The sequence below is a fragment of the Littorina saxatilis genome, linkage group LG1 (assembly GCF_037325665.1).
Source record: "Littorina saxatilis isolate snail1 linkage group LG1, US_GU_Lsax_2.0, whole genome shotgun sequence".
In the NCBI taxonomy this organism is placed as follows: Eukaryota; Metazoa; Mollusca; class Gastropoda; order Littorinimorpha; family Littorinidae; genus Littorina; species Littorina saxatilis.
Window position 1 is genome coordinate 47756785 of NC_090245.1, and position 20317 is coordinate 47777101.

General features: G+C 43.3%; 1 protein-coding gene across 3 annotated transcripts; it reads left to right on the plus strand.

The window, feature by feature from the left end:
• Positions 1-1178: 1178 nt before the first annotated feature.
• LOC138971911 (cytochrome b5-like) lies at positions 1179-20317 on the plus strand. Of its 3 annotated transcripts, none has more exons than XM_070344772.1 (4): positions 1179-1400; positions 16247-16447; positions 17512-17640; positions 18223-20317. In XM_070344772.1, the coding sequence occupies exons 2-4, from the start codon at positions 16274-16276 to the stop codon at positions 18238-18240; spliced, it is 321 nt and encodes a 106-aa protein (XP_070200873.1). In that variant the 5' UTR covers positions 1179-1400; positions 16247-16273; the 3' UTR covers positions 18241-20317. The 3 variants fall into 3 exon arrangements, with proteins under 3 accessions (XP_070200873.1, XP_070200867.1, XP_070200861.1); XM_070344766.1 differs by lacking the exon at positions 1179-1400 and adding an exon at positions 10479-10626; XM_070344760.1 differs by lacking the exon at positions 1179-1400 and adding an exon at positions 15694-15938.

The following is a 20317-nucleotide window of genomic DNA, read 5'->3' on the forward strand; positions in this document are numbered from 1 at the left end:
TTCTCTTTTGTGACGGTCAAGGCTAACCTGTTCACGTCGTGAAGCTCGTGCGTGTATGAATGGACTGACGCCAGTGTGTTTGTCTGCTTGGACTCTCTGTTCGTTGGTGGTAACATTGTTTGCAAAGTCGTTGTTCCTATCATCAATACTTATGGAGGCGGCATTCACAGAACTGTTGCAAGCTTGTCCTACCGTTGACTTCGTCTTTCTCTCACAGACACGTTGCTGATCACGGCGTACTTGAGACGGAGATTTCTTCTTCCACTGACCAGTTTCGCCTTGTGTCATGGCGGTGTCGCTGTGGCATGAGGTCAGACGAATGGTGTAAACAGAATTTCGCCCGTTACTGGTTATTTTCCAGGAAAAACAAAAAAAGGCATGTTTGTGTGTGTGCGTGAGTGCATGCATGTGTGTGGGAGTGTGTGTGAAGGCATGTAGCATAGATAGGCCTACCTTTCATGCTTCATCTTTTATAAACTTTTAACTTTGTGATATGATTTAATGATATTGATGATAAAACCTTATTGTGCGCAATTACCCTGTGTTGTTCGATTATATCAATTCAATATTTTTGTGTGTGTCTGCATTTCAATACCTGAAATGAGTAAGCCTTAAAGTCATGAGTGACTCAAGATGAAATGGTTTTAACAACAATTATAAACCTTTGAACACATTATTTTCCCCAATTCCCATTTCCCCTAGTGAAAACTGGAATTCCCATCTCCACTGAAACTGGATTCCCGTTTGCACTAGGGCAAACTGGAATTCCAATCTTCACTAACAAATATCCAGTGGAGATGAGAATTCTAGTTTGCCCTTGTGCAAACTGGAATTCCAATCTCCACAAGTGCGATTCGGAATCTCACTGGATTCTCCTTTTCACTGTGACATATGTGTATATATATATATATGCGTGTGTGTTTGTGTGCGTGTGTGTGTTTGTGTGTGTCTGTGCGTGTGTGTGTGTGTGTGTGTGTGTGTGTATGTGCGTGTGCGTGCGTGTGTGTGTATGTGTGTGTGTGTGTGTGATTACGTGACTGTAAATATTGCATCAGCCGTAGACGCCCGGATCAGTGACCGTGACTGTTGTAGGTACAATGAGAAGTAACGAGGCGTGACGAGGATGTCATCATCACCGTAGCTTGGCGCGCTACTGCTTGTGTTGGGAGACGGCCCCCGAGATTCGCCGGCTATAAAGCGGGGTGACGGGTGAGTACTGGTCACCTGTTGATCACAACCCCCACACCGACATCATTCAGTCCAGCGTCTTGTTTTTCAACGATCTTCCTGCAACCTGACTTGTGGCATCGAAGAAACCAGTGAACTCGAGCTGCAAACGAGCCTTCATCGGCATCACAAAGTCTGCAAAAGAATCCGCTCGTTTTGAAGCTACGGTTTTGGTGAGTAGAATACATGTACTCTTTTGGTCTGCACTTATTATTTTTTGTTTGAGGTACTTGGGTACATCGGCTTAAAGAAAATGTATTTAACGGATACCTCTTTCTAAAACCCTACCAATGGCGTCTTGTTTCTGTCAGTGATTTGTTGCCATTTTGCTGTTACAATTAGATATTTTCGAATTAAATGTTTGTGTGAAGGTGTAAACGTTCCCAAAAGAAACTGGTCAAATTCATGGCAAACTTTGCCCAATCACAACGAGGTAAAACAAAAAATAAAAAAATAATGGCAAAGCAGGGTTTTTTTAAATGTCAAGAAGAAGTGAACGAAAAAGTGATTGAATCAACATGAACAGCAATGAAGCAAGTGTTCTGATGCAATCAGAGCTCACCTTATTGGAATGAATTAATGTTAAGGATATTCAACGCATTTCTTCTTCGATGTTAGGTTTCTTTATTGTTTTATGTCGTCAGTTGTTTTTACGCTGTCAATAGCGAATTTAAAAGTACGCTACCAGAATATCCTCAGTTTGAAATGCCCGTGAAAAAACACACCTTTGTTTTTAGAACGTTCATAAAAAAAATGCTAATGTTTATAACATGTGTGTGTGCTTTGTGAATCCCAGACATTACACGTATAACATGTGATGAATGGTATGTGAGCGTGAACAACATTGTCTCCTTTGTGAAGAAAACAAAAGTAGGAAAACGGGAAATTATGATTGTAAAAACACACACACAAAAAGTCAAGTGCATGTAGAACTTTACTGTCAAGATTTGGTGATGATTGTTTGAAGTTCGTGGTTTAAACGATTTTGATTCCCTTTTTTTTTCAACATACAATGTAACATTTGTTTGATAGTATATAAACGGAGCACGACAAGCTCAGCGTTTTATTTGAAAGCGCTTGCACGGCAAAAAAACCCACAAAGTAGCTATTTCATAAAAGTTACTTTAATTCAACCTATCTTTTTGCGCTGCCGACTCTCAGTGTTGGGTAAAGAACTTAATTAGCATTATCAGACCATCATTTCAACTTGAGCACCACATCCGTCGAAGAAGTTAGTGAGGTAGAGTGAGGGACAAGGTGTGGCAAGGGTTATTAGGGCTCGGGCAATACCAGCTACAGTGTAGTGTGTACCGGCATTGACAGGCTCAATCTCAAACTGAAGTGTTCCCCTTGTGAACACCATTTTGTAACCAGTTGTGTACACAGTGAACATTAGTGTTTGCCATGTTTTTACCATGTGTGCTACAGTTTATAGTAGTAATTATGTAGGGGGAGAGTTACTGATTGCGTACCTGTTATCTATATCGTACCACCCCCATTCCCGCGAAATGACGAATGCCTGAAGCCCCTGCTGAAGTGTGGGGAGAACCCCGTAGGAAAGAAGCATTCTTCTGGTGTCAACATGGCAGCTAGCGAGAAAACCACCAGCAAGAAAGAAAAATTCACTTTTTTCGCATTTTGATGTTATTTTCGTAGTGACAAATTTGTGTGACTATGCAAAGACTACACCACTGAGCAAATTAACTTGACTATACATTAATACCTTGTTGAGTGTAGGCTGCATTTGGATCAAAACATTGGCCTTTGCTTTACATGTGGAAGGCTAGATCTACTTATTGTCCAGCCTACCGAAGTCACGCATATCGTACCAGCCAGAGTCTTGATATAGTACCGGTGGTACGATAACAATGACTTCTGGTACGATATGCAGGATGACACAACCTCCTATTAATTGCCAAATGATCCATTTAGGAGTACTTATTAAGAAGTCTGAAGTCTGAAGCCTGAAGTTGTTTCAGAGAAATGCTTTCCCCCTCGAACTGGACATCAGTGGACATGAAAAAATGTCTGGCAGACATTGCAAACGGAATGGGCTTCCACGCTGCTTCAAGAGTTATTGATATTGTACCACAAGGTCACTAATATCGTACCCCTAGTACGTTATAAGTGACTGACAGGTACGCATTACAGAACTGGTCTTGTAATTCGTACCATTTGGATGATTTTTTTAAATCCGTACTGAAACCAAGTTTGCATTTTTTTCATTGCAAACAATATACGGAACGTTGAAGGCACAGGAGATGAGTGTTTATGGACAATTTGAAGTGCCTAGCATGAAATGGTTGCGTTATAAAGCTGTTTGTCCTTAAGTGGTACGATATCAGTAACTCTCCCCTACTGTATTGAAAACTGTTACCAAAAAAGGTGTTCAAAACTTGAGTAGAACACTTCAGTTTTGATTGCTGGTCCAGTGTGACCCCATGGCCAGTTGGTCAGTTGACCCGCGCATTCTGTGACTGTGTTGAGTCATACTGAGACCATTTATCCTGGACCGCCAACTAGCTCTCTCTCCGCTCTATCTCTCTATTACGAGGTAGCGCCTCTCGTGGCCTTTCAGAAATCAGGGGGGCGTCATATCCGGTGTCGATTGTAAACATGGACGCTATTATCGAAGTTGCCGAGGTAAGTTCTGAAAATGCTAAAATAAACTCAGCAAAAGTGCATATGGAACATGTTTTTCGATGAGTTTTGTTAAGTTTAGTTTGGAGTTTTGGAAAATCCAGTTCATTGTCACCTCCTGTCACAAATAACTGGAGCGTGCTTTCTTTCCACTGTCTTCGAATCGCTGGCCTTTCAAACGGCCGGACGTGACGCGCCCCTGAAAGTCGAGAGAGCTGGGGTCCGTAACCTGGAAGGGTCACGTGACGAGTTGGCGGTCCAGGCTATTAATTTGGTCAAGATCGCGTGGAGTGCTTACGTCACCAGACTCGTTGCCTAAGTCGCGGGGGCGGGATGATATGACGGCTTACTAGTGCCAAAACCTAGGGTTACCATTTTCACGTGAAAATTAGTAATTAACAGTGTTAATTACTAATTTTCATTTTTGCCTCGTTTTTGGTCACAGTAGTCGGACTTTAAGAGTCCGCACTGAGAGGCTACAACGTCCGTCAAACATCACTCTCACACAATTTCTGAAATATCTTTCAATAGAAGGCCTTATCGAGCAAGTTATTCGACGGGAAGATGCATGTCACAGTTTTCTGCAATAGCGCTTTCCTTAAACGTTGTTTTGGGTATCTTAGAAAAGAATAATCGACCCCGAAAACTTTCGAATCGAAGCTGTTCGTAGCAGACAGACTTTTGATCGGCTGTGGTCTCACACTTTCACATATATCTTTCAATATAATTCCTTATTCGACAAGTTGTCGGGCAGACAGCTGTACCTCATATTTATTTCCACTACTACACTCATACATCTGCTTTGTAGTGTATTAGTGAAGGACAATCGATCCGAAAATATTCGAATCGAGAGAGGAAAAATGGCGTCTGGCCGGCCGTGTGCTGAAGGTCTAGACTCACACACTTTCACAAATATATTTTGATAGAATTCGTTATTCAACAAGTTATCAGACAGACAGCTGTATGTCACGGTTATCTACACGTGCACTCAGCTCTTATTGTTAAATTACATCGGATTAAAGAACTATGGACCAGAAAAGTATCGAATCGAAGGATGTTTCGCTCTGGCCGGTGTAACAGTCGCGCATGCGCATTGAACCTCCACAGTCACGAGGCACATGAAAATTAGTAATTAATGCGTGAAAATTACTAATTTTTAGTTTTGGCACTAGTAAGCCGTCAGGAGGCGAGCCAAAACTGAAAATTAGACATTATTTAACACTTGAAAATTAGTAATTAACACGTGAAAATTAGTAATTAACATGTGAAAATTAGTACTTTTCACCTCATAATTGTAATTTTCTCGTGAAAATTAGTAACTTTCACGTGTTAGTTACTAATTTTTTAGTTTTGGCGCTAGTAAGCCGTCATAATATGACCTATCTGGAGAACTTGGTCTGCTTCCCGTTTTGGTTTCCCTGATTCTTGAAGGCAAGATCTTTATTGCGCTGCTGAACTTAGGGTTTCACTTCTTCTGGTTCTTTCCTGGTGATTAGACAAAAGACTTCTATATCTTCTTCTTCTGATGGCTGCGGCTCCCACGTACACTACGGCGTAGGCACGAGTAGGACTTTAATAACTGTACTGACCGCCCCCCCCCCCCCCCCCGGCCCTTTAGGCAGCCATATTCCGATTCCGGGCTGTATGTAGGATGATGGTGATTGAGGAAGCTCCATGGGTGATCGTCACACCTTGGCGACGGCAGTGGGCAAAACGCCATATTGTTTTCCATTTGCCGAAAATGTGTCGTCATTTCGGCAGAGCTTCCCAAATGGTGAGTGAAAGGTGACGCCAAGGACTGCCTAAAACTTCCGAAAATCACCAAAACTATTACTGCCATTTTGACCAATTACCAAAAATATTAATTTTAAAATCAACACAAATTTTAAAAAAGAAAAATTTTAAATTTAAAAAATCAACACTGGGTTGATTCTTTGCACAGGATAAATTAAAGGACAGGGATGTATGTTTAGAGAAGTCTACGGTAAGGGTTAGGGTTTTGGCCAGGAAGTGTTTAAATTGCGCGAATTAGTGATACGTTAGCCCAGTGATTTTCCGATGATCAGCTGGTCAGATAGTCAGTCAGGTTGGTCAGGTATAACGTAACCCGAAGATCCACTGCAGACATACTCCCCCCCCCCCCCCCTCCCAATGACACGCAGAGTCGTTGTGTCACCGACCAGCAGTTACATGTAGGCCCTACAATTCTGGCGGGAAGACCCGTGCGTGGTAACGGATTCAGAAAGTCTAGGTCAGTTAGAGCGGAGTAATGATTTATTGGTTGTAAAACAACTTGTACAGTGACCCCCCCCCCCTCTTCCCTTTAAGACCCCTATTTTAAGAACTCCCGCGTTTTAAGACCTGGCTTTTTCAAATTTTCTGTCCATAACCTATATACATTTTCCTGCATTTTTAAGTATCCCTCCTTTGTAAGACCTGATTTTCTCAGATTTTCGGCTGGCTCAAAAGGAGGGTTCCACTGTACAAGGTCAGCACAGGTCACGTTCAGTGTCACGCGTTGCTGCCTGTCTGGTCCCGGTGTGCGGTCGTTATCAGGGGCCGTCTCTGTGTGTCTATGACTGTGTGTCAGCGGTCCGGGCAAGTCACGATCTTTCTCGTCGCCTTCGCTCTGTCTGCTCGTGACGCACAAAACAATACACGATTTAGATAATAATAGTAGAACATTTATATAGCGCTTCTCCACAGCTCGAAGCGCTTTACAATGGCTCGAATGGCGAATTGGGGCGGGGGGGGGGGGGGGGTGAGAGATAACATACAAATAAGTGCAATTCGCAATAAATGACGCTTTAACTTAAAACAAATCATGGACAAAGATAACCTAGGTCCGGAATGAAAAAATCGTTTGATTGAGAGCGAAAAATGTGGTATGAATGTTCATTGTTTGCAATCATAACTATTCAACCTTTTGTCAGCATCGAGGCCAGGCTTTACTTTCGCTTCGTCCAACTTTTGAACCCTTTACAGCAGCGGCACTTGTTGGCATTTGCTAGATTCCGGATTCAAATCCCTAACACCCAACAGGTTTTGTCTGCTAATCCAGGCATGGTACTGAAGGAATGGCAGTTTCAGCTGAAATAAAGCTGGGGGTCCAGGGGGCCGCTTAGGCCCCCTTGCGGGGTCAAGGGGCAGCGCCCCTTGTGGGGGTCAGGGGGCAAAGCCCCCTGAAGCTGACGACTTTTTACTAATTCAAATGTGTTTAGTGCCCTCTCCTTGAAGTTGATAGGGATATAAGTGAAAGATAACAAGGCTTGATTAAGAAAAAATAATAATCTCAAGTCAATCAGCAGATTTTTTTTTTTTTTTTCGGAATTTTTTTTTTTTTTTTATTTTTTTTTTAATTTCGTTTTCGGCGGATTTCCGCCGATCGGCGGAAGAGTACCATGCCTGTAATCGTATGCATGCCCAAAACGGGGCAGCCCCAGGATGCTGTTGAAATTTGGCATTTAAAGGGGTTATTTGGGGTCTCTCTTTGAAAAAAAAGGAGCATTTGACGGGTAAGGGAAAGGGTACTTTTGGACCCCCCCCCCTCCTTGATCCACCCTGCCGAAGGGTGGGGGGAACAGTCTGACATGCTTTAAATCACTAGTAAGCCACCAACTCATGTCTACACAGTACATGCTGTACGGGGCAGAACGTACACCGTTAGACGAAATTAGACGTCAGGACGTGTCCAAGATCCACATATAAACCAAGATTCAGAGCCATCGAGTTGAAAAAAAATATATAAAAAAAAGGTTATCAGTTGTTTTGAATTGGAACACAAATATAAGTAGGGCATTTTGTAGCGGGTAGGCGTGCAGGCAATCTTCACGTATGCGCAGTACCGCGCTGCCCTTGCTATGAAGGGCATGCAGAAAAATGACTCCACGATTACTTTACCGTTCTTGATTCAGGACTTCTCGATGTTGGGGCCCCTTTACTTCCAGAAGACTCTCACTTCCTTTTCCTGCCCTGATCCAAGGCACCCCCCCCCCCCCCCCCCCCCCCTATCCACAAACCGTCGTCAGTCAGTGCTGTAGGTACATAAATTGCGAACTTGTAATGTTTTTCTTTTTGTCCTTTCCTCTGCCTACGTCTTTGCAATGAAATGGGAGGTGGGGGGGGGGGGGTTTATTTTTTATTCACTCAATGTCTGTTCCTGACATGTTTTATGCGTCTAAGTGTTGTGTGTGTGCATGCTTGCTATCTCTCTCTATCTCTATCTCTCCGTATATATCTCTCTCTCTCCGTATCTCTCTCTCTCTCTCTCTCTCTCTCTCTCTCTCTCTCTCTCACACACCCGTGTGTGTGAGTTTCTGTTTGTTGTTGTTGTTGTTGTGTGTTTTTGTGTGTGTTTGTTGTTTGGGGGGGGGGGTGGAGTCGTGTTAATGATGTGGTTGCGAGCTGTTAGTTGCGTTCAACTTGGCTGTGTGGAGTCCCCGTGGCCTGAAGCAGGACACAGCTCTCTTGCGGGCCATCACAGTTCGTCATAATGCTTTGTATACAAACACAGTGACGGGGGCAAGAGACCGAGAACCACACCTCACTGACAGGTAAAAGTCGGTGAAGGCCCTTTGTATCATCAGTCCTGCTGCCACTGACCGAGATTACACACACACACACTCACAGAAACACACACACACACACACACACACACACAAACACAAACACCGTGACACACACAGGCATACACATACATACGGGGAGAGAGATAGAGAGCCTGAGCTTACACACACACGCAGATACACACACACTCGCACAAACACACACACACACATGCACACGCACGCACGCACGCACGCACACACACGGCATACGTACACACACACAACATGACACACTCACGGGAGCGGGGGAGGGTGGAAGCAAAAACACATACAGAGTAGTCATCCTTGTCGGTTTACGGTTCCCCAGAGAAGTGCTGCAAGCAACAATTGCATCATATCGTAGGTGAATTTAGGGTTCGAAATTATAAATAACCATCAATAGCTTACTTTGAGTTCGATTTCTTTTTTTTTTACGTCCGGAACAATAAGAAATGCTCAGTATAGACTATCAACCTTTGTCAGTAAAGACACATAACCGGCACGGTTGGCCTAGTGGTAAGGCGTCCGCCCCGTGATCGGGAGGTTGTGGGTTCGAGCCCCGGCCGGGTCATATACCTAAGACTTTAAAATTGGCAATCTAGTGGCTGCTCCGCCTGGCGTCTGGCATTATGGGGTTAGTGCTAGGACTGGTTGGTCCTGTGTCAGAATAATGTGACTGGGTGAGACATGAAGCCTGTGCTGCGACTTCTGTCTTGTGTGTGGCGCACGTTATATGTCAAAGCAGCACCGCCCTGATATGGCCCTTCGTGGTCGGCTGGGCGTTAAGCAAACAAACAAACAAACAAAAGACACATTTCTTGTGTAAACACGGCAGATCAGCTCACCATGGTGGTCTATTTATGACTTTCCGGGGCTACGAGGTTGAAAAATAGGGACAAAATCATGTACAGATTTCTGTACAACAAACACTACCCAAAACCCCACCTATACGGCGTGTATGACCTTGAGAGCATCAGTCAACGCTTGAATTTTGCAGTGGTAACATCCGGTTTGCTCTCGCAGAGCTGAGCATAATTGTCAAGAAGGAACGAGCAGAAAAAATAAACGACTTGGCAGGGATTCGAACTCAAGGCCTCGGCGGGGCCTCGAAATGTCGGGGCCGATGTCTTAACCGCTAGGCCACTTGACCAGTGTTGTCAAAGATAAAATTAAAAATAAAAATATAATTTTATATCATTCTACGCTTGAATTACCATTCATGCGTTGCAAAAACGTAAAAATTGACATTAAAATTTGCCTTTATTTGCAAGTATGTTTTACGGAATCGCAGTACATGTTTACACCGTCATGCTACACGACATTCGCGCCATGCAAATAGCTGCGATATCTCTATTTACAACATGCAAGAAAATGACAAGAACAGTAATTGAATCTCTCCAAAGCTCTGTGCAGTTGAAACCAGACATCTAAGAAATAGTTATACATGTATTCACTTCTGAACAATGGGCGGATAGAGATATAAATCATGCTGCTTCAAGAATAACATAACATGAATTCATATCAATGTTTTTCCTTCATTTTCTCAATTGGTGCAGTAGCCTAGTGGTTAGGACATGAGACACGAAGTCTCGAGGTCGAGAGTTCGAGTCTTCGCCGGGGCGTTTATTTGTTCCCCTTCATCTTTCTTGAAGATAAAATATGATCAGTCTTGAGAGAGCAAACCGGATGTTATCCCTGCAAAATTCAAGCGTTGACTGAAGCTCTCAAGGTCATACACGCCGTATAGGTGGGGTTTCGGGTAGCCGCGTTTGCTGTACAGAATTCTGTACATGATTGTATTCCTATTTTTCAACCTCGTAGCCCCGGAAAGTCATAAATAGACCACAGCTTTAAGCGACGTACGTTCCTGATCCTTTTTGGATCGCACCGTGGCCTACTTCCTGCTAAAGCCTGGGTTCGTCCGGAGTAGCCGCCTTCACCTTCGATTAACCTAGACTGAAAGGGTGTGTTCTTATCCTGCCCGTTGATTGGCTGAAACGTTGGACATGTCAACAAGGCCGTCAGGGCAGCAGTGATAAGTAAGTGGAGTGGGCGAAGTTGACCATTTTACTTACTGCACTGCTTTCATACAACGCAAAGCTTAGTCACAGACTTCGAAGTGAAAAAAACGAGAGAATTGTTTGCAACGGTGTTATTCCATTATTTCTTTCAGGTAAGCTTGATATTTATTTTGTCCTGAAGAGTAAATGCTGAATTGAAAATGACAGTTTAAACACGTTTTGCGTGACCTGTTCCAAATATAACTTTTGGATGAGAATGAAGGGCCTGTCGTAAATATTCATTGACAAATGTTCTGTAAACATCTTGTGTTTCACCATGTGGCTTTCGTCATCATGCAAAGCTAATCATACAGGGTGGGCCATAAAAGTGTCCACATTTAATTTGTTAATATTTTTCCTGTAAAGTGATATTTTCTTTTCTGTTTCAGATAGAATTTGAGACAAGCATCTTTAGAATTCTTTTAAAGCCTGAATGGATCGCATTCCAGTAGAGGAAAGGACCAAAATCGTTGAACTTTAAAATGTGGACACTTTTTATGGCCCACCCTGTATATCTCCTAGCTGCTCTATCGACTGACTAAAGTCGTTCTCTAATATCTCTGGATTCAGTCAAATTTATTCTTAAAACACAAAAAGCCTTCGGAGTACTGAACATAATTATCACATAATTTCTGTTTATGAAATTGGTTTTGCCCTGTCAGTCTTGTCTTGTCTTGTTTTGTCTTGTCGTGTCTTGTGTTGCACTGTATCATATTTTATTTGGTTGCATTGTAACTCTTCCGGTCGTCAGTATATTGTAGAAACCATAAAACAAATTCCAAGAACGAGAGAAATACAAATAGATCATTTCAGCATTACGACAAGAAAGTTGAACTGTATTTAAAAGCACAGCGACAAAACTCCGCATGTAGCTGTTCACTCTGTGTGTCGGAGTGTTTGTATGCCTGTACGCTTGACTGGTATTGTCTCTCCTGTTATGTGATGTCGGTGCGTCTGTAACCTTTTAGTTGTCCGAATATTTAAACTTTGTTACCTGAACAACACGTGCTCAGCCTTTTGAAATACGTGGACGTTAATTGTCGTGTCATGGGCGGTTGATAAGCATCTCAACTCCAATGGCATGATTGTGCAATAATTGTCATCGTGATGTCATTTGCTGTTGGTGTTCTGTTGTGTTATCTGTGAACTTTTTGTTCTCCAATTTTCTTTTTTGATTTTTTTTCTATCAGTCATTTGTACTTTGTTGACCTCTTGTGTGGTTTTTTTTATTTTTATTTTTATTTTTACACCCCCGGTATAGGGGTGTGTATAGGTTTCGCTCGATGTGTTTGTTTGTTTGTTTGTTTGTGTTCGCATATAGATCTCAAGAATGAACGGACCGATAGTCACCAAACTTGGTGAACAGGTTCTATACATTCCTGAGACGGTCCTTACAAAAATTGGGACCAGTCAAACACACGGTTAGGGAGTTATTGGTGGATTAAGATTCTACAAGGACTTATAGAGGGACATATTAATGGTCAAAGGGAAATAACCACACTTGTTAGCAGTGCCTGCTCAGTTGGTGGCAGTGAGAATGCTAAGGACGGGGGTGTTTTTCCTACCTCGGAGGAATTTCTTGTTATTTTTATTTTTATTGTTTATTGGTTCTTTTTCCCAGTGTCTTCATTTTTATGGTTTGCTGTTTCATAGCAATTGATTTTGCTGAAATATTCCAGAAAATCGTTTGAAATAGTGACATTTTATTTTATGACTCTGATTACAGATCTTCAAGCTGGTTTAGACAAAATTCTATTTTTTTCCAAAGATACAAAAGAACATCTGCGATAAGACCCAAGCCCTTCTTGTAAGCGCAATGTGGATGTCCTTATACAAACGAACAGCCTATGAGAGGGAAGGGCTTCCAAAATGAGGCAAGGGTACAGAGGCTGGTCGGAGCCCCCCCCCCCCCCTCCCCCCCCCCCCCCCAGTAAGCTTTTGAAATTAAACATTTGAAAGGGGTATTTCGCATCTCTCCTTGAGAAAACAGGCACATCTGCCGGGTAAAGGGGGTGGTGCTTCCAAGAACCTAGGACCCCCCCCCCCCCCAAACTAAAATTCCAGCCCTGATATTGCATAAGACAGAATGTATGTAAGAACCGTCAATGCTTGTGTAGTATCCGGCAAACTGAGGCAGTGGCTCGTGAGGTCAGCTGATAAGCAACAGCAGGCTGATACACCGGAACAGAGAGCGAGATAGGGAGGGAGCGGTGTGTGGGCGGTCGGGGTGGGGGAAGGTCTCATCTTCACTGTCACCACAACCAGCCAGACCTCACAGCTGTGCACGTGTCACAGCCTCTACTTTTAGAGATGTTTTGGGTACGTACTGGGATTTGGGAGCGGGGTGGTGAAGGGGGGGGGGGGGGTTGGGAGAACGCAGGGCAAACCGACCAGGGGGGAAATGGAAATCGTGGAGCATTGGGAACAGGTGAGAACAGGGACCTGTCCCAGACTGTCGTTATCGTCAAGGTGTGGTCCCATGATGACCTTCTCTTGGCATGACGTCATCATTCATCAGCCTCAAATTAACTGGGCGCAGTGGACTTCGTAAAGCTGACCGCACTGACGGAGACTAGCACTGACTGAGTTTTCAGTTGAAAAAAATGACTTCGTTTACTCTTCGCGAAGTCGACTTCGGGCTGAATGGAAGACCGCCTCCTTTACTGATATATACAAGTGTGTGAAACACGATCACTTCATGGAGTTTGTTTGTTCGTTCATGGGCTGAAACTCCCACGGCTTTTACGTGTATGACCGTTTTTACCCCGCCATTTAGGCAGCCATACGCCGCTTTCGGAGGAAGCATGCTGGGTATTTTCGTGTTTCAATAACCCACCGAACTCTGACATGGATTACGGGATCTTTTGGTCTTGTGCTTGCGTGTACACACGGGGGGTGTTCTGACACCGAGGAGAGTCTGCACACAAAGTTGACTCTGAGAAATAAATCTCTCGCCGAACGTGGGGACGAACTCACGCTGACACTGAGCGGCCAACAAATCCAGCCCGCTACCGACTGAGCTACATCCCCGCTCCACTTCATAGAGTAAAAACCCGGCAGTGACGATTCAAGACGGCAAAAAAAGGTGTTCCTGCCGTTTAAATCAATCGACATACATCTAACTTCGTTAAAGGCTGACATAGTCCTATTTAATAATGTTAATTACTTCCAGGGCTTTTCCCATCGTTGCGGGGATGTATAAATTAAGCTTCCTGCAAAGTTTTAGATTTGAAGTCCTTACCAATTACGAGAAATAATTAATTCTTTATACAGTTTATTGCTATGTTTAGCAACAGTTCTCCAGTTCGACCGTCAACACTCTGGAACGCCGAAGAAGAAGAAGAAGACCGTTAACACAGACAGTACAGCTTCGTCAATCCCCGCGTGAAGGAAATCGCTAACCTTCCACGTGCCGCAAACGTAGTGATAGTGACACGCCAGATTAGCGCGGTAGCGTATTGTGCTAAGCAGGAAAGCGCTTTTTTCTGTATTCTTGTTAACTTCGCAATTTCCGGAAAACATCCACTTTCACTTTGAGACTGTTCTGTTTACATTCGACACTATCAACACCACTTTGCAATACTGAAATATTTTTTTTCTGTGTTCGAAAGCTACAGCCAATCGTTAGTATATCCCCTTAGGTACAGTTTTATTACATTATTGGCACATGTAAACAAAAGGAATTAATTAATGAACGCTACGAAAAGGGCAGCCTTTAACAGCTATACTTACCTTGTCACCTGTTAGTCAGACAATAACGCTGTCGTGTGTCAATGCAATGTCTTCTGTGAACTCCGAGTGTGTCGCATGATCTTCAAGGCATTTCCCCGGAGCCGGCAAGACGAGAAAAGTGTTCAGTACAACTTGCTGGAAAAGTTACGCAGATCGTCTTTTGAGCTGGTATCATAAATCGTAGTAAAGTTACACAGGGTTTTGTGTGTTTGTGATTTGTTGTTTTTTGGTGCGCTTTGTTGTGTAGTTTTAACTAAATGTTGAAAACCTGCTTCCTGACGATAAAGATAGCAACGACTACTGTAAATATAAAGTACTGACATCGGTACACACACCATCCTACACTGATCAGTGTAGCAGTCTACATAATTATTGTATCGGGAGATAAGCCACATCATGGGGCCCGGGTAGCTCAGGTGGTAGAGCACTGGACTTGTGATCGAGAGGTCGCTGGTTCGAATCCGGGCCGGGACGGACACGGGTCAACTTTATGTGCAGACCCAGAGACGGTATCCATCTCCCACCCCCGTGTCACCACAATGGCATGTTAAAGATCTTGGTCATTCTACCCGGCATAAGTGCAGATGGCTGATACCACCTAAACACGCATACATCAAAAAGCCGTGAGGGCGTAAAACTCGAATCGTATAAACCAATTCATGTCCAATAGTAGACAATTAAGACCTGACGGACAATAAGCCCCTTAAAATTTATTTACTTTGCCACATCATGAAAGTGTGCTTATCTGTGAAGCTTATCAGTAGAGTAGACCTATATTGAACCCCGCATACCGCAGTGTTGGGACATTGAAAGGAATATCCCATACTCTGATATATATGCAAAACCCCGTGTCAGTGAAAAGTCCACTGGTCAGCCCGTGACCTTTCAAGATCATCGCCGTAATCTTATCATTAGCGTTGAACGGCCGGCTTGTCCCCTGGTCAGCAGGTTAATCCGCCTCGCCGCGCTGTGACGTATATTGGGCAAATTGGGACATATCGGCACCATTGTGCAGATCAGTACACGTGCTTTGTCATTAGACAGGGATAAAAGTTCCGGGATTATTCCGGATGTGAAAAATAGTTTCTGAATACGACAGTTTCCGGCGTGCGTGTGTGTGACAGAGAGCCAGCCGACAGCCATATATTTATGTATAGGCCTAGACATAATAATATTCAAAATATAAAAGAAACCGTCTGTCTCTCTCTCTCTGTCTTTTTCTCTCTCTAGTCTCGGTATATATACTTAGAGAGAAACTGAGAGGGAGCGAATCCACGCGACATATTTCTGGGGAATGGGGATTGAACCTTTTTATAATTGACATGTCCAATGGTAGTGCGGCCGAAAGCCCCGGACAATCAATATTAGGAGAGGGACGGGGGAGGGGGGGGGGGTGTTAGGGGTGGCGGCGTTCAAGGAAAGAGATGCCCATCTATCAGCTTCTCAGTGTGAGGGAATACCCCCTGCTCCGCAATGGAAAGGCCCAGTGAACGGGGAAATCCCGTTGTCACTTTTCTAATGAGGAACATTATTCTTAGAAATCCGCCTCAGAAAGAATTATCAATCTGATATGTGTTTGTGTTATAAATAAAACTGATCCAAAGAACCCTCGCTAAATTTCCCTTAGCAGAACCGCGTGATGCTTACCCAACCAATGCTTCATCAGTCAACATTAGTGGCGGCTGAGATGAAGGTAGTTACCTCAAACTGTTTTTTTACAACGAAATGACAAAGTTCAGAGTTTGGCTTCAAGGCAAGAAACACGTGATAGCCGATTATTCCAGCCAGCCAACTTTGTGTCAGTCGTTCATACCGTCGCTCATGGATTGAACAAAATGTTTCTCTTTCAAGTTGTGTGTGTGTGTATGAGTGTTGGTAGTGCATTTTAGTTACACAAGGCTGCAACCTGGACGTCTAGCCAATGGAATGTTGTCCGTCATAGAATGAAAGTTCTTTTTATCGGGTCATTTAACAGTCACGTTTCATTGTTGTTGTTTTCAGACCTACCAAAGAGTTAACTCCGTAACTATGACGACGCTTGTCCAGACAGCCCCTGTCAGAGTTCACGTAGATAGTGTTCACAACCCGGAGAACATCCCTCCAGTCTTCAGCCGTCGTGACGTCATGAAGCACTGTGACGAAACGTCCTGTTGGATCATCGTGGAAGATAAGGTCTATGACGTCACGAGGTTCCTGGACTTGGTAAGTGTAAATATTCGTTTTTTAAGGGTGACAAACCGGGGGGGGGGGGGGGGGGGGATTACGACAGTGGGAGTAGTATTGGCCCCTCTTGTGTGTGTGTGGGTGTGTCACAGTGTGTGTGTGTGCCGGTGTATATGTGTGTCCAACATTAACTCACTGACATGACCTACCTTAAGGTCAGCGATTGAGAAGTGTCCCACATTGTGTGTCCAATTGAATGTACATATTACACATTATTGTCACAGACTATAGATATATGTCCAACATTGCCTTGTGGTTACCTAAATGTATATATCACACATTATTGTCACTGACTATAGACATGCCCAACATTGCCTTGTGGTTAACTAAATGTATATACCACACATTATTGTCACTGACTATAGAAATGTCCAACATTGCCTTGTGGTTAACTAAATGCATATATTACACATTATTGTCACTGACTATAGACATGCCCAACATTGCCTTGTGGTTAACTAAATGTATATACCACACATTATTATCACCGACTATTGAAATATCCTACATTGCCTTGTGGTTATAGGCATGGGAATTGAAAAATGTAAAACAGGCTGAAAATGTGTAAGTAATAACAAAGTCGATAGATGAAGCGCCTAGCCTTATTAGGGGGGGTTACGGGGGCATGCCCCCCCCCCTCCCCCCCCAGGAATTTTTTTCTCCAAAGAACCCAAATGGTGCAATTAGGTGTCATCTAAGCTCCAAGTTTGCCATTAAATTGAATTTTTAGAACAATTTTTGCCTCCCCCATTTTTTTTTTCGGCGGACACTTTTGCTTTTTCAGCAGAACAAAAAAAAAATCGGCAGAAATTTGCCTTTCGGCGAACAATTCCCATGCCTGGGTCAACTAAATGTATATGTCACACATTATTGTCACTGACTATAGAAATGTATAACATTGCCTTTGGGCTAATTAAATGTACATTTCACACATTATTGTCACTGACTATAGCTAAGCCGGCTGTGATTCACACAGTGTCGTAAGACTGGTATGAACTTGTTCAACACAGTGTTGTGACTTGTGTGCTTTGTGTCCCTTGCAGCACCCAGGGGGCAGCGAGATCATCATGGAGTGCGCGGGGAGCGAGGCGTCAGCGGCCTTCTGGGACAAAGGGCACTCCCGTCACGCCATACGAATGCTTGACCAGTACTACATAGGGCAACTCAAACCGGTAAGTACCAGGACTGGACCTAATGAATGAAAGAGAGGGGCTTCTAAACGGCAAGGGTATAGGGGCTGGCCGGGATAGGGGGGGGGGGGGGGATTATTTGAAAGGGGTGTTTTGGGCCTCTCCTTGAAAAAAAGAACATTTGCCTCGTTAAAAAGGGGTGGAGGGGGATCCCAGAACCCCGGAACCCACCAGCCCTGAGTACGATGTCTTACCGAATGATACTGGTGTAAGGACAATCTGGACAAATAGGCCCCAGTGTGAAAAAGCAACATTTGTTTTGTCAATGGGTCAGTCGGGCATCCATCAGCCTGTCCCCCAAGGAGCTTCTTGTTCTGTCTTTCTTTCTGTGTTTCTGTCTCTGCATAAGTATGTCATATGCAATGTGTAGGAAGAAATGTGATTTTTTTTTCTCTCAGCATGTGCAAGACATTCCGTGAACAACCTATTGTGTCTAGTTCGATATGTATTAGACTAGTAGTAGCTACCCGTCGCGATATAACCTTGAACGGTTGAAAACGACGTTAAACACCAAATAAAGAAAAGAAAGTAGTAGCTACATGCTTGCTTCTTCACGTGTTGCAGGATCCTAAACTGGGCTGAACAAGGTCACAACAAGGTCACACTGCACTGCACCGAGGACTGCAAGTGATGTAGAGTCAGACGAGAAATTTTGCTCACGCTCACCTGAAGGCAACCCCCACCCCCTCCCCTCCCCACACCTATCCGAGTTGCCGAAGCGTGACTGTTGACTGGCGTGATCGCCACGGCCTTGATTTGACCTCCGTACATGACCTCGCTGGACTTCCATCTTCTTCTTCTTCAGCGTTGGACGGTTGCGAGGCCTGCTGATGTTATGAAGTGGAAAGTTGGGAGCAGCTAGACTTCCACTATTGTTCCCTTTGCCAGACAGATCAATTACATGGGAAGACTATTGAGCGGCTAACTGAATTGTTACATATCACACAGGTTGATAGGCACTGACCTTAACTGCTTATGTGCTACTTGTGTAATTACCATAATAAGTATATAATAAAACATTGCCCTGTACGGGGCAACAAACGTTTACTGATTTCTTAGGACATAGCCGTTGACTTTTAATTTATTATAGCATACTAGTGTTTTATGACAAATGATGCAGATCTATGTGTTAGATTTACTGGCCTCTCTTCCTGCCTGTCCATTAAATATTTTATTTGAACTCGGTACAGTGGAATTCCAATTTTAAAACCACCCAATTTAATACTTCCCCCCTTTTAAGACCTTGCTTTTTACAATGTTCTTTTCATAACCTCTGTAACCTCCATGTTAAGACTACCTCCTTTTTAAGACCCGATTTTATCACATTTTTGGAGATCTTACAAGGGGGGTTCCACTGTAATGTGAATCTCTGTCATTTGTTTTGAGGGTATTTAATAATGCATATGTAGATTTACACTACATCGACATGAATGTATCCAGATGTGCTGGTAAAAGCAATGCACCTTCTGTGTTGTCTTTCAAGCAGTGGTGATGTTTAGACAAATTGTGTGTGTCAACAGTGATTAGGCCACAAAAAAAAATAGGTCTGTTTACGGTAACATAGGCCAAAAAAATAGGGTCGGTAGGTCATGATTTTTTTTTTTTTTCCCCCGAAAAACCATATTTTTACGTTATTTATTTTTTTTTCTTCCCAAATGCCAAAAAAAGTCTAGGGTCGCGCGAAAAAAAATAGGGTCGGTCGGGTTACCGTAAACAGACTATTTTTTTTTTTGGCCTTAGTAAGAATCTCAAACAGAATGAGGCAGAGCGATGTTAAGATATCAAATAACCAAAGGGAAGTAATCGCTCTTTATGCATACGACATGTGTAATAGAGTAAGCGAGAGTTGTACGGAACCTTTTCTCCTGGCACCTGAGAGAATAACAAGCATTGAAATGAACAAGCGACTTTCATCCTCAATAAAGGATGATCACCACAAGCTCATCATTCTCTAAGGCACTCCAACTAACACCTACGTACACAGTCATATAAAGAACCAGCTTTTCGAGGCGACCCTGTAACAATGTGTGTGTTTGTGTGTTTGTTCTGTTTAAACCAGTCTTGATCTAAGGACTATGTCCAGTCGAGAATAAAAGCTGGTTCTTGTATATATGACTGTGTACGTAGGTGTTAGTTGGAGTGCCTTAGAGAATGATGAGCATATGAGCTTGTGGTGATCATCCTTTATTGAGGATGAAAGTCGCTTGTTCATTTCAATGCTTGTTATTCTCTCAGGTGCCAGGAGAAAAGGTTCCGTACAACTCTCGCTTACTCTATTACACATGTCAAATGCATAAAGAGTGATTACTTCCCTTTGGTTATTTGATATTTCTTTTCTTTCTTTATTTGGTGTTTAACGTCGTTTTCAACCACGAAGGTTATATCGCGACGGGGAAAGGGGGGAGATGGGATAGAGCCACTTGTCAATTGTTTCTTGTTCACAAATGCACTAATCAAAAAATTGCTCCAGGGGCTTGCAACGTAGTACAATATATTACCTTACTGGGAGGATGCAAGTTTCCAGTACAAAGGACTTAACATTTCTTACATACTGCTTGACAAAAATCTTTACAAACATTGACTATATTCTATACAAGAAACACTTAACAAGGGTAAAAGGAGAAACAGAATCCGTTAGTCGCCTCTTACGACATGCTGG

Bases quoted from the DNA above. Each gene is read 5' to 3' on its own strand.
- LOC138971911 (XM_070344760.1), top strand. From the start codon at position 15,885: ATGCTTACCCAACCAATGCTTCATCAGTCAACATTAGTGGCGGCTGAG. The intron at 15,939-16,246 runs GTAGTTACCTCA...TGTTGTTTTCAG, and splicing joins TAGTGGCGGCTGAGATGAAG to ACCTACCAAAGAGTTAACTC. The intron at 16,448-17,511 runs GTAAGTGTAAAT...TGTCCCTTGCAG, and splicing joins TCACGAGGTTCCTGGACTTG to CACCCAGGGGGCAGCGAGAT.